At 50.3% G+C, this 12541-nt stretch overlaps 1 protein-coding gene across 1 annotated transcript; it reads left to right on the top strand.

Moving 5' to 3' along the window:
* Window positions 1-3297: 3297 nt before the first annotated feature.
* On the top strand, window positions 3298-8730 carry PIM1 (Pim-1 proto-oncogene, serine/threonine kinase). Its single transcript, XM_079148361.1, has 6 exons — window positions 3298-3779; window positions 3891-3997; window positions 4102-4152; window positions 4252-4618; window positions 6114-6290; window positions 7227-8730. The coding sequence occupies exons 1-6, from the start codon at window positions 3698-3700 to the stop codon at window positions 7382-7384; spliced, it is 942 nt and encodes a 313-aa protein (XP_079004487.1). The 5' UTR covers window positions 3298-3697; the 3' UTR covers window positions 7385-8730.
* The last annotated feature ends 3811 nt before the right edge of the window (window positions 8731-12541 follow it).

Here is a 12541-nt window from a genome sequence, read left to right as displayed (position 1 = left end):
GTCCTAGATTTGTAACCAGGCTAACTCAATTGTAAACCCTCATTCCCACCCTTTGCTTAAACTCACTTAAATTACCTAAACTTGCTATATGACTTTTAAAAAATGTGTCTTATTTTGTCTTCTGTCCACCCCTCTCCCTCTGTCCCCATGCTGGTAATGAACCAAATCCTCTGGAATGCTAGCCAAGTACAACTAAGCTACAACCCTAGCCCATAAATTGACTTTAATCACAACCTTCATGTTGGGTCAGGGTCTTCTCTTCCACCAACAACTATGGGAAAAAGTGTACATTCAAAAAAATAGGGAGACAGCCAAGCACGGTGGTGCACACCTGCAATCCCAGTGGCTCAGGAGGCTGAGGCAGGAGGATTGCGAGTTCAAAGTCAGCTCCAGCAATTTAGCAAGGCCCTGAGCAACTCAGCGAGACTCTGTTTCTAATAATATATAAAAAGGGGCTGGGAATGTGGCTTGGTGGTTAAGTGCCCCTGACTTCAATCAAAAGAGATTTCTTTCAAAAGAGAGAGAGAGAGAGAGAGAGAGAGAGAGAGAGAGAGAGAGAGAGAGAGAGAGAAATAGGGAGACAATAAAAATAACTGAAAAGTTAATGAACAAAAATTTAAACAAACAAAACCCACGATTGACAGATGAGCAGCTGACAGTAAATGAATGCTTGGAGTTTGTTCAGCAAAAATGTGGTACAAATTACCAGGCGTGGTGGTGCCTTTAATCCCAGCAGCTCAGGAGGCGAGGCAGGAGGATCATGAGTTCAAAGTCAGCCTCAGCAACAGCAAGGTACTAAGCAACTCAGTGAGACCCTGTCTCTAAATAAAATACAAAATAGGGCTGGGGTTGTGGTTCACTGATGGAGTGCCCCTGAGTTCACCCACCCCCAAATGTGGTAGAAGTAGCCAGGCTTGGTAGCCCACACCTATAATCCCAGCTATTCAGGAAGTTGAGGCAGAAAGATCCCATATTAGAGACCAGTCAGAGAAATTTAGTGATTCCCTGTTGCAAAATAGAGAGGGTTGGAGAGATATAATCCAGTGGTAGAGCACCCTGGATTATATCCTCAGTACTGGGGGGGAAAAAAAAAAAAAAAAAAAAAAGCAGTGTAACTACAATTTTCTCCCATTGGGTGCAGTGGAAAAATTGGGTGGTACAGCGCTAGCCTAGCTTTTGCAAGGCCCTGGGTTTGATTCCCAGCATATAAATAAATAAACAGGAAAGAACACTCCCAGGACAGATTGACTCTTCACAGAAAGTATTTACTAATGCACCCATTACTATTCTTTGTATTTGTAGTGTTACATCTAAAAACACAGACAGTATGGCAATGCTAGGAGAGCGGGAACAACCCGGGATAGTCCTGTGCAGACAGGCCTGAGGGTCTGAGAGGAAAGGGAGGCTAGAGGGACTGGAGCCACACAGGTATGCGCATTTACCTAGATTTTGTTCAGTTCCAAGCAGTTTTCTTTTTATTTTTTGTAGTGTTGGGGATTGAACCCAACGCTAGGCAAGTGCTCTACCACTCAGCCACAACCCCAGCCTGCCAAAGGGTTTCAGGGCTTTGCAAAACTTTGAATACTCAGGAGTTGAATTTGGGTCATTTCTTGTCCTCCGTCAGCGGTTGTGTTAGCTGTGGTGTGACCCTGTGTCATCCCATTGGTTTCGTTTTCCTATCTGCAAAAAGGGAATAATTCTCGTTCCCCTGGGTTTTCTCCTAGTCATCAAAAATGAATGAGTTAGGCCGCAGGACGCAAATAAAAGGTAAACACGTAGTATTTTAGAAGATAAACTCCTAAGCTGTGGAGTAGGGGCCTCTTTATAGAACAAGCCCGGGGAAGCTTGAAAAGGACACATTTAAATTCGTTCACGAGGGGAGCTAGAACAGAGCCTCATTTTTCCTTTAAAAGGCAGGAACTTGACAAAAATTAAGATGGGGTGTAGTTAGCTTGCAATTACTTAGGCCAGTGACGATTCGGTGTCTGGATTACACGGAATGTGAATGGCCTCTTTTCACACGTCGTTATCAACTCCACGTGAAGTTTAAAAGGACAAAGGATGAAAGTGGGATTGGTCAGCTCCCCGGGTTACTTCCATGGGGCGCGGGGACGGTGGGGAGACTTCCTTTGAGCCAGGCCCGGGGTGGGCCAATAATTGCCGGTATCGCCTGCCGGTTAATGACAGGTCGATGAGAAGGTGACTACGACCTGCCAACTCCGACGAGAGCGAGCGCACCCTCCCGCCCGCGCTTCAGACCAGGCATTCTCCTCCCTCTCCCGCCCTCGCGCAGGGGCTGAGGCAGCATCTGGCACAATGCTAATATTTGTGTCGTGATCGCCTCCTTCCCGGGCACTTGGACGCACACATCACTTCTTAGGAACGAGGGCTCCCTGGCACCTTTTTGCATTTTCTAAAATGGGAATCCGGGGGCTGACCTTGGAACCCGCTCTGACAACCGAGGTCGGCGCCCCCTCCCGAGCAGCCGAGTTCTCCCCCAGTTTTGTTCCGGGCTGTGACTCCTCCACTCCCTCGGTGAAACCGCCGTGACTCACGGCCTGCAGAGCTGTCGCCCCCCACGCGCCCCCCAACACGCAAACCCCCGGGATCCAGCCCCAGCGCGTCGTCAACCCGCCCAGGCAGACTTGGAGGTCTCGGGTCTGAGTCACACAGAAAGACCACCCTCGTCGGCGTCCCCACACACAGTCCCTCACACCGCGGCGCGCCGGCCTCCCCGCCCGACACACCAACGCCCGTGGTCTCGGCGCAACTTGTTATGCTCCAGCTCGAGCCCTTGACCCAAAAACCTCCGAGAAACGGAGAGCCGCAGAGCCGGCCTCGGGCGGCCTTTGATGGCTTTGTTATTGTTTGGGTTTGAATCGATACGCCCCTCCCCATCCTTCCTCCCTCGCGGCCCGACACCCAGCTCCCGCCTCCCCTCACGCCCCGCGCCCCTCCCCCTCCATTTTGGCGCCTTTTCCTTCCCGCCACGTCGTGGCGGCGTAGAGACCATTCTGACCGCGAGAGCGGGGCGGGGCGGGGGCGGGGCGCGCCGCGTTATGCAGATCAGTCGGCCTCTGGTTGGTTGAAGAAGGGCCGGCGGGGGCGGGGCCGGGGCGCGGCGAAGGCGCCCGCGGGGCGGGGGCCGAGGGGAGTTGCCCGGTCCCGCCGCTTCCCCACCCCCTCTCCTCCCTCCGCCGGCCCGGCAGCCCAGCTCCCCGCCTTGGCCTCCCGGAGAGGCCCCGCCCCGTCCCCGCCCGCCCGCGCGCCCTCCCCGCCGGCGCGCTCCGCCCCTTTACTCCTGGCGGCGGGGCGAGCCGGGCGTCTGCTGCAGCGGCCGCGGTGGCGGAGGAGGCCGGAGTGGAGTCGGTGGCAGTGGCGGCGGGATCAACAACAGCCCCAGCAGCAACAGCAGCTGCCACGAGCCCTCTGTCCCGCGGCGGTTCCGCAGAAACCCTAGGAGCCTCTCACCCCGCGGTCCTCAACGCTGCTTGACCCTGCCGGCTAGCCCTCCCTTCGCCAGCCCGGGCAGCGCCTCCAGTTGTCCTCCGACTCGCCCTCGGCCTTCCGCGCCAGCCGCAGCCACAGCCGCAACGCCACCCGCAGCCACCGCTCCAGCCACCCGCACCAGCCCAACCCCAGCTCCTGCTGCAGGTTCTCCAGACACGGTCCCTGCGCCGACACCCTGGAGGTTGGGATGCTCTTGTCCAAAATCAACTCGCTCGCCCACCTGCGCGCCGCGCCCTGCAACGACCTGCACACCACCAAGCTGGCGCCGGGTAAGGGTTCCCCGGGTCCGAGGATGGGGGCGCCGGCAGCGCCCTCCGCGTGGGAAGGAAGCCGGGGACTCGCGGGCCGATGCCGAGTACCCTGTGTCTCCCCCTTCCTAGGCAAAGAGAAGGAGCCCCTGGAGTCGCAGTACCAGGTGGGCCCGCTACTGGGCAGCGGCGGCTTCGGCTCAGTGTACTCAGGCATCCGTGTCGCCGACAACTTGCCGGTGAGTGGGCGCCCCGCTGTGGGGAGGGAGTGCCGGGCTGGGGGCTCACGCCTGTGCTTTGGCCCCCGCGAGGGGAGCTAACGAATACTCCCCGGGGCTTTTAGGTGGCCATCAAACACGTGGAGAAGGACCGGATTTCCGACTGGGGAGAGCTGGTGAGTGCCCTGAAGGGAGCGACCCCCAGGGTAGGTGGGTGGGGTGGAGTGTAGGGCGCGCCTCGGCTCCCGCCCTAACCAGCCCCTTCGCCCCTGCAGCCCAATGGCACCCGAGTGCCCATGGAAGTGGTCCTGCTGAAGAAGGTGAGCTCGGGCTTCTCCGGCGTCATTAGGCTCCTGGACTGGTTCGAGAGGCCCGACAGTTTCGTCTTGATCCTGGAGAGGCCCGAGCCGGTGCAAGACCTCTTCGACTTTATCACGGAAAGGGGGGCCCTACAGGAGGAGCTGGCCCGCAGCTTCTTCTGGCAGGTGCTGGAGGCCGTGCGGCACTGCCACAGCTGCGGGGTGCTTCACCGCGACATCAAGGACGAGAACATCCTCATCGACCTCAATCGTGGCGAGCTCAAGCTCATCGACTTCGGGTCGGGGGCGCTGCTCAAGGACACCGTGTATACGGATTTCGATGGTGAGCCCGCCCAAGAGGGAGCTGCCCAGGTGTCGCGGCCGGGCCTGGAGGCCTCGGCCAGTCTCCGGCTCCGGCCTATTGTAAAGGTCATTGGGCCGCCTGGCTCGATGTTAGCAGGGGTGGGGCGAAGGAGAGCTTCCCAGAGTAGTAAAGCCGGGGATTTCAAGCCAGCTGAACCTGTAATGTTTCTGGCTTGATTTTTTTTTTTTTTTTTTTTTTTTTTTCTCCAGTGGAATTCGGTGGGTCTCAGACTTTCCCGATGAATAAGATATTGTGGGCAACCGGCCGTAGCCCAGATTTCCGAAGTCTGACCCAGTTTCCCTGCCAGTAAAAGGATGGTGGTGGGAGGGGGACGAGATGAAAATTTCTGCCGGTTTTGTAATTTTTGTTTTGTTTCATAAGGGAGTTAGTTTTCTGTTAAGGTAGTTCTTAGAACTGCAGCCCCCCTCCCTTTCCCCTTTGATCAAGGGAGGGTTAAGGAATAGGAATGGTAGTTTCACTAAATGAAAAAAAAATTAGGGGGTGTTGTGGGGTGAGGGTGTAAGGAATGAATGTTGTGAAATAAGATCTGTTGCTGGTTTGAGAATTAGTTGGGTGTCCGCAGGGAGGATGAAAACCTATCTTACTTTAGGGAGGGGCTTGGAGCGGGTTCTTTCAGAAAAGAAGGAATGGAGAGCCTGAGATCAAAGCGAAGGAGGGTGGGTCATCATCTGAGTGGCTTACCCTAACAAACGACAGCCTTTCAAAACTTGTGACTCTGGCTTGTGGTTTGTGTTTATTTGCCCTTGGAGGACGCCGGGTTGGGCTGCGTTTTTTGTATTTAACAGTTAATGGCTGGCTGGGTCCTCCCCTGTTTTTTTCCTTCAAGTCTTTGCTGCCCCCTGGTGAGCACCGTTGGGATAACCTACCCCCCCCCCCGCTTTTTTTTTTTTTTTACTATCCAAAGTTTGTAAACAGGAATCACGTGGTCTGAAACCAGCCCTACAGCTCTGTCTCCCTTTCTAGTCTGGGGAGGAAAGGGTGTGGGTGCCTGCCTGCCTCTGTTCTCAGGGTGGGGAGGAAGGCACCTTGACTTAGGGTGTTGTGCAAGGATCTTCCCCTGGATTGTATCTGTGATGAGGATCTCATCTGGCTCCTGGGCATTGTTGAAGGATATTCTGGGATACTGTCCTTTTGACTGTAGATATTATATTCATCCCTTTGTGGGTGGTCCTACCACATACCCACCTCAGACTTTGAGTCTGCAGCCAGCCCTGTTTGTCTCTTGGAGGAATTGTAAAGGATTTTAGTTTATGCTCTGGGCTGGTAGAGAGGTGGGTAATGCTTTAGGTTGGATGGATGCCATAAACTCTCCTCCATTTTCCTTTTAGCCCACAGGGCAAAAATGAAGTTCACCCAGCTTCCAAGTAAAGGGAGGTGGTACTTTTTAAAGAGAATGCAAGTTGTTATGTTTTTGCTAAAAGTGTGTTTTCTCTGCTCTTCCCCTGGCTTGCAGGGACCCGAGTGTATAGTCCTCCAGAGTGGATCCGCTACCATCGCTACCATGGCAGGTCCGCGGCTGTCTGGTCCCTGGGGATCCTGCTGTATGATATGGTGTGTGGAGATATTCCTTTTGAGCACGATGAGGAGATCATCAGGGGCCAAGTTTTCTTCAGACAGAGGGTCTCTTCAGGTAACTTCCAGGAAGCCTCCCCTTGATTATATTTATTTATTTTTTTTGAAGTGCTGGGGATTGAACCCAGAGCTTGGACATGGTAGGCAAGTGAAGTGCCACTGAGCTACATCTCTGACCCCAGGAAGCCACGAGTTAAGGGAAAACAGGAACCACAGTGCTTTTAGTACTTGAGACAGTCTTGAATCCTGGAGAGCGTCACTCTCTGGGAGATGCCATGGTCTTTGGCTTAGCAGAATTGTAGGCCAGGTTATACTTGGGCTAGTCCAGGGATCATATGCACTTGAGCTTCTCTTGGGAGATCAGAGGAAGAGCACATGTGAGCATATTAAGGAAAGATAATCTGGTTTTCTTGAAAAGATCCCCCCCCCCCCCCTCCAGTGCTGGGAACTAGATGGCAGGTGTTCCTGCATGCTAGGCAAGCACTCTTCTACTGAGCTCAATGTTTAAGTAACAGCAGACACATCCCTTAACTCCTTGTTGCTTTGACAGGGAGTAAAAAAGTCAAAGGCTCTTAACCATCTCCCTAAAGGCCAAATATGGTCCCAGTGATCTCATTCTGGGTGGTTTCATGTTTGTATGAAAGTTGGAAGGTGAATTGAATCACCTCACCATGCTCAGTGATGTCTCATCAAAAATCTCTTGTCATCATCCTTCCTATTTCTGGTGAGTGGGCGTCATGGGAAAGGCCCTAGCTATTGAAGTTTGAAAACCACAGGTTTAATAGGGGAGCCACGTTTTAGCTGAAAGCAGACTGGAGGATCCAGAGAAGTTCATTGTTTCCTATTGAAGAGTACCTGGCACAATGTTCTGTAAAGTGCATGGCCTCCTTAGGACCCAGACTTGTGGGCCCCTGGGATACAAATTGGAAAGACCTTTGCATTGCAAAAACAAGTTGAGTCATTCATAACTTCGTGTCTGTCCTGCTTTCTGCAGAGTGTCAGCATCTCATTAGATGGTGCTTGGCCCTGAGACCATCAGATCGGCCATCCTTTGAAGAAATCCAGAATCATCCTTGGATGCAAGATGTCCTCCTGCCCCAAGAGACTGCTGAGATCCATCTCCACAGCCTGTCACCAGGGCCGAGCAAATAGCAGCCTTTCTGGCAGGTCCTCCCCTCCTTGTCAGATGCTCAAGGGAGGGGAAGCTTCTGTCTCCAGCTTCCCAATTACCAGTGACACTTATCGCCAAGCAGGACAGTGCTTGATACAGGAACAACATTTACAACTCATTCCAGACCCTAGGCCCCTGGAGACTGCCTTCCCTGTAGAGGGGAAGAGACTCCACTCCAGGTGTCCTCGGCCTCAACTCCTCCCATAGACACTCTCTCCTTCTCATGGGTGTTCAGCATTGCTGGAGTCTGTGAAATCCCGGGGTGGGGGGTGGGGGTGGGAGAACCCTGCCACGAAACTGTTCCCTTCATCACGAGTTCTGCTGAATGCCGCGATGGGTCGGGTAGGGGAAACAGGTTGGGATGGGATAGGACTAGCACCATTTTAAGTCCCTGTCACCTCTTCCGACTCTTCTGAGTGCCTTCTGTGGGGACTCCGGCTGTGCTGGGAGAAATACTTGAACTTGCCTCTTTTACCTGCTGCTTCTCCAAAAATCTGCCTGGGTTTGGTTCCCTATTTTTCTCCCCCTCCCCCCTCCCTCCTCCTCCATATGAAAGGTGCCATGGAAGAGGCTACAGGGCCAATTGCCGAGCCACCTGCCCTTTTTCTGCCTCCTTTAGTAAAACTCCCAGTGAACTGGTCTTCCTTTTTGGTTTTTACTTAACTGTTTCAAAGCCAAGACCTCACACACACAAAATGCACAAACAATGCAAATCAACAGAAAAGCTGTAAATGTGTGTACAGTTGGCATGGTAGTATACAAAAGGATTGTAGTTGATCTAATTTTTTAAAAAAAGTTTGCCTTTAAGTTATTTTACTTTTTTTTTTTTTTTTGAAAGATGCGCATTCTAACCTGGAGGTCAATGTTATGTATTTATTTATTTATTTATTTGGTTTCCCTTCCTGCTCTTAAGCTTCCACAGCTGCTGCCCTAGGTTGGTTTTTTGTTTTTTGGTTTTTTTTCCTCCTTTCCTCTGACTTGGGGACTTTCTGGGGGAGGGCTGCAACGCTTGCTCTGTTCGTGGGGTGACGGGACTCAGGCGGGACAGCTGCTAGCTTCCTGACTTCCGTGGGGCCCCTAGCCTACTAATGCAAGTGGGTTTGGTCTCCACGGGTGGTGGGGAGGAGCATTGCTGACTAGTGTATATAGGATAGATATATGAAAAGCAGTTTGGGGTGGTGTGCCTTCCAGATCCTCTCTGGGGCTGTTCTGAGCAGCATGTAGCCTGCTGGTTTTATCTGAGTGAAATACTGTACAGGGGAATAAAAGAGATCTTATTTTTTTTTTTTATACTTGGCGTTTTTTGAATAAAAACCTTTTGTCTTAATTTGTGGTTTCTAATTGTTGTCCATGTAGAGGCATGCTAGCTTAACGGGCATTTGTTGAGCCCTTTGGTTAAGTGCAGAAGGCCTGTACTTGTAGGGGAAAGAACTTTTGAGAACCTTGGCCTGAGTAGTGGGATTAAAGGTGTGAGTCAACACCCAGCATAATCTCTAATTCAAATTTTTAGAGCTACACATGTGACTGTTTCCAAGTTCCAAGAATTTAATAGCCACTGGAGGCTACTGGCTACCTTGTATAGAACATTGGGTGGGGGGGCACCAGGGATTGAACCAGGGGCATTTAACCACTACGTTGCGTCCCCACCCCTTTTTTTTATTATTTTGAGATAGGGTCTCACTAAGTTGCTTAAGCCTCATGATGTTGCTGAGGCCAGCTTTGAACTCCTGATTCTCCTACTTCAGTCTCCTGAGCAGTTGGGATTGCAGGTGTGTGCTACCACACCTGGCTGTACAGGACATTTCTACCATTGTAGGAAATCTTATCCAACAAGGGAACATGTATTATCTCTTGCATCAGTAAAAAAAAAAAAAATTCTGTACTAGGGATCGAACTTGGGCACTTTACCACTGAGCCACCTCCTTAGCCCTTTTTATTTTCCGAGACAGGGTCTTGATAAGTTGCTTAAAGCCTTGCTAAATTGCTTCAGCTGACCTCAAACTTGAAATCCTTCCTCAGCCTCCCCTGTTGCTGGAATTAAAGAGATGTGCCACTGCACCCAGCCCACCAGTAAAACATTTTGAAGCCAGGTGTGGTTACATGTGCCTATAATTCTAGCTACTAGGAAGATTGAGGCAGGAAGATTGCTTGAGCCCAGGAGTTTGAGACCAGCCTCTGCAATGTAATGAGATCTCCAGAATACAAATCATTAAGGGCATGTATGCTTGTACATGTCAAGTCTATGGGAAAGCTCTATACCTGTGTTACTCTCAGTTTTTCCAGGTTCCCTTCACCTTTAATGTGAGGTTTAGTCATTAACATCGGTGGGTGGAGATACTTGTGTTTATTTTACATTTCCCTCCAATGTGTTCCACGAAGGGTTTATGCCTGGAATAGGTGAAATGTTAGCTCTGCTAACATTTACTTACTGCTTGTTCTTAGATAATTAGTATCTTTAATCCTTGGTTTCATTTTGGGAATCTATTTAACAGGCCCCTTGTCTGTTCTGAGTTACTTTGACTTAAACTGGGTGGTAGCATGTACAAGTGGTCTGAACGCATCCTGACATTCTTAAAGCACTCTAATTGTGTCACTATTAACGCATATGAAGTTTGAGTATGTTGCTTTCTTGTTTCTTTATAAATATCACCAGGCGCTGTACTATTCTTTCCTTGTGGGTCATCTTGCTCCCTCCCCTCCTGCATCCACATAACCTTTGGAATCTGGCCTATGTACTCTTGTCAGGTTCAGAATCCAAACCACAACCACCCTTCATTCTTCATTGTCTGTCCTTGAGCTTGGACGAGGTCCCAACCCCAGCACAGTCACCATGTGGCTGCAGAGAAAGGAAGGATTTCTTGATTCTGGGGGCTGATTTTCTGAGGTTCCCCTTCTCTCTTACCCCTCCTTTCAAATGTGTGCACAAAGGAGTACACACACACACACACACACACACACACACACACACACACACACACCCCTGCCAATCTCCCTGAGTATTGATGTCTCTTACTGGAAATTTGTACTTGAACAACTAAAACACTTGCTCCAGGCAGGGAATAGTGGTACACACTTAAAAATCCCAGCCACTTGGGAGGCTGAGGCAGGAGGATTGCAAGTTCAAGGCCAGCCTAGGCAGTTTAGTGAGACCCTGTCTCAAAATAAAAAATAAAAAGTGCTGGGGCATGTAGCTCAATGGTACAGCACCCTTGGGTTCAATCCCCAGTAAAAAATAATTGTCCAGATTTCTTATAAAATCTGGTAAAACCCCACTCTTTTGTCTGTGAAGTGAGTCCGTGGCAGTTCCCCCATCTATTAAGACTGCTAGGGGTGATGGAAAAAGTTCCTCAGGAAACGCAGTTAGGCTGGATATGGTGGAGCACACCTGTCATTCCAGCAGCTCTGGAGGCTGAGACAAGAGGATCGCAAGTTCAAAGCCAGCCTCAGCAAAAAGCGAGACACTAAGCAACTCAGTGAGACCCTGTCTCTAAATAAAACACAAAAACAGGCTGGGGATGTGGCTCAGTGGTTGAGTTGTGTGGGAAGGGTGAGAGGTCATATTTAGTCTCGGGGTCATTTTAGGAGCATCAACTTGGGAATCAGCCTTGGGTTTAAATCCTACCATTATCACTTATCTAAATGCCCAGGGGAAATCATTATCCGCCCTGAGACTAATCTCTAAAAGAGATGCTCCTTGTTAGGGTATTGGAAGATAGGGTTAAAGAGCAGGTATGTATAAGTGCAAACGAACACTCTGCTACTTAATGGATGCATACATATGCAGTAAAAGTACAAACTTATTGTCCAGGTGATAATGAGTTCCTGGGGTCAGGATGGTGGTTCCTGACTTCCAGAGGCGGAAGGGAGGTTGTGATGTGAGTGCTTGTGTGTACAGGGACCTTTGACTGTTTCAGCCATGTTCCATCTCATAAGCAAGGCAATGAAGACGAAGGTGTTTGTATTACCATTTATAACTTCTGATTTGTCTTAAACAGTTGTTGATAAAGTTTTAAAAGTAATGAAGGGAGTTGGACTTCAGTAGGGCGCAGCAGATGGGGTGACTTACTAACCCCCTTGGCTGAGGGAACCTGGGAAGGCTTCCAAGAGGAAGCCGTATTTGAACTGGATTTTAAAGGACAAACCTTAATTTGCCCACCTGTAAAGCGGGGCAATGAACACACAGGTGTAGCAGAGAAATGCAGAGGGGTTAATATTTCCCCCACAACTAGATGAGGCATCAGTAAATTTTGGTCTGTTGACTGAATCTGGTACACCACCAGTTTTTGTACAGCCTGTGGACTCACATTGAGTTTCTTTCTTTCTTTCTTCCTTTCTTCCTTTCTTTCCTTCTTTCCTTCCTTCCTTCCTTCCTTCCTTTCTCTTTCTCTTTCCTTCCTTCCTTCCTTCCTCCCTCCTTCCCTCCCTCCCTCCCTCCCTCTCTCTCTCTCTCTCTTTCTTCTTTCCTTCCTTCCTTCCTTCCTTCCTTCCTTTCTTTCCACCAGGGATTAGACCCAGGGCACTTAACCACAGAGCCACATCCCAGTCCTTTTTATATTTTATTTAGAGACAGGGTCCCACTAAGTTAATTAGGGCCTCGCTAATTTGCTGAGGCTGGCTTTGAACTTGCAATCCTCCTGCCTCAGTCTCCTGAGCCTCAGGGATTACAGGCGTGCACCACTGCACCCAGCCTGGGTTCTACATTTTTAAGTGTCAGGTTGGATAAAAAATAATGTTCTGGTACGTGAAGATGATATGAAACACAATTGTCAGTAGTCATACATAAATTTCATACATTTACACATTATCTATGACCGCTTTCTTGCTATGATGGCAGAGTTGTTGAGTCACACCGAAGGATCAGAAATGCTTTCTAGAAAAGGTTTTCAGCCTGGCACTAGATCCTGATCGCATCGATTCAACCATGTGCGTCTTTCCCAGCACTTAGCCTAATGGCAGACACGTAGCGATACTGGAGTCAAATTGCAGGCTGCTCATTGCGTCTGCGCCAATGTTCAGGAGGTGAGCGTGGGTAGGAAGGAGTCAGGTTTTCTCAAGCCCAGCCCAAAGAAATAGAGTAGATGGCTCCTCCAAGTTCTGCCTCCCTGGGCTTGGGGGTGTGATGGGCCTTTATCGCAGCT

The sequence above is a fragment of the Sciurus vulgaris genome, assembly GCF_902686455.1.
Source record: "Sciurus vulgaris genome assembly, chromosome: 7".
Classification (NCBI taxonomy): Eukaryota; Metazoa; Chordata; class Mammalia; order Rodentia; family Sciuridae; genus Sciurus; species Sciurus vulgaris.
This window is presented reverse-complemented; position numbering and strand designations above follow the sequence as displayed.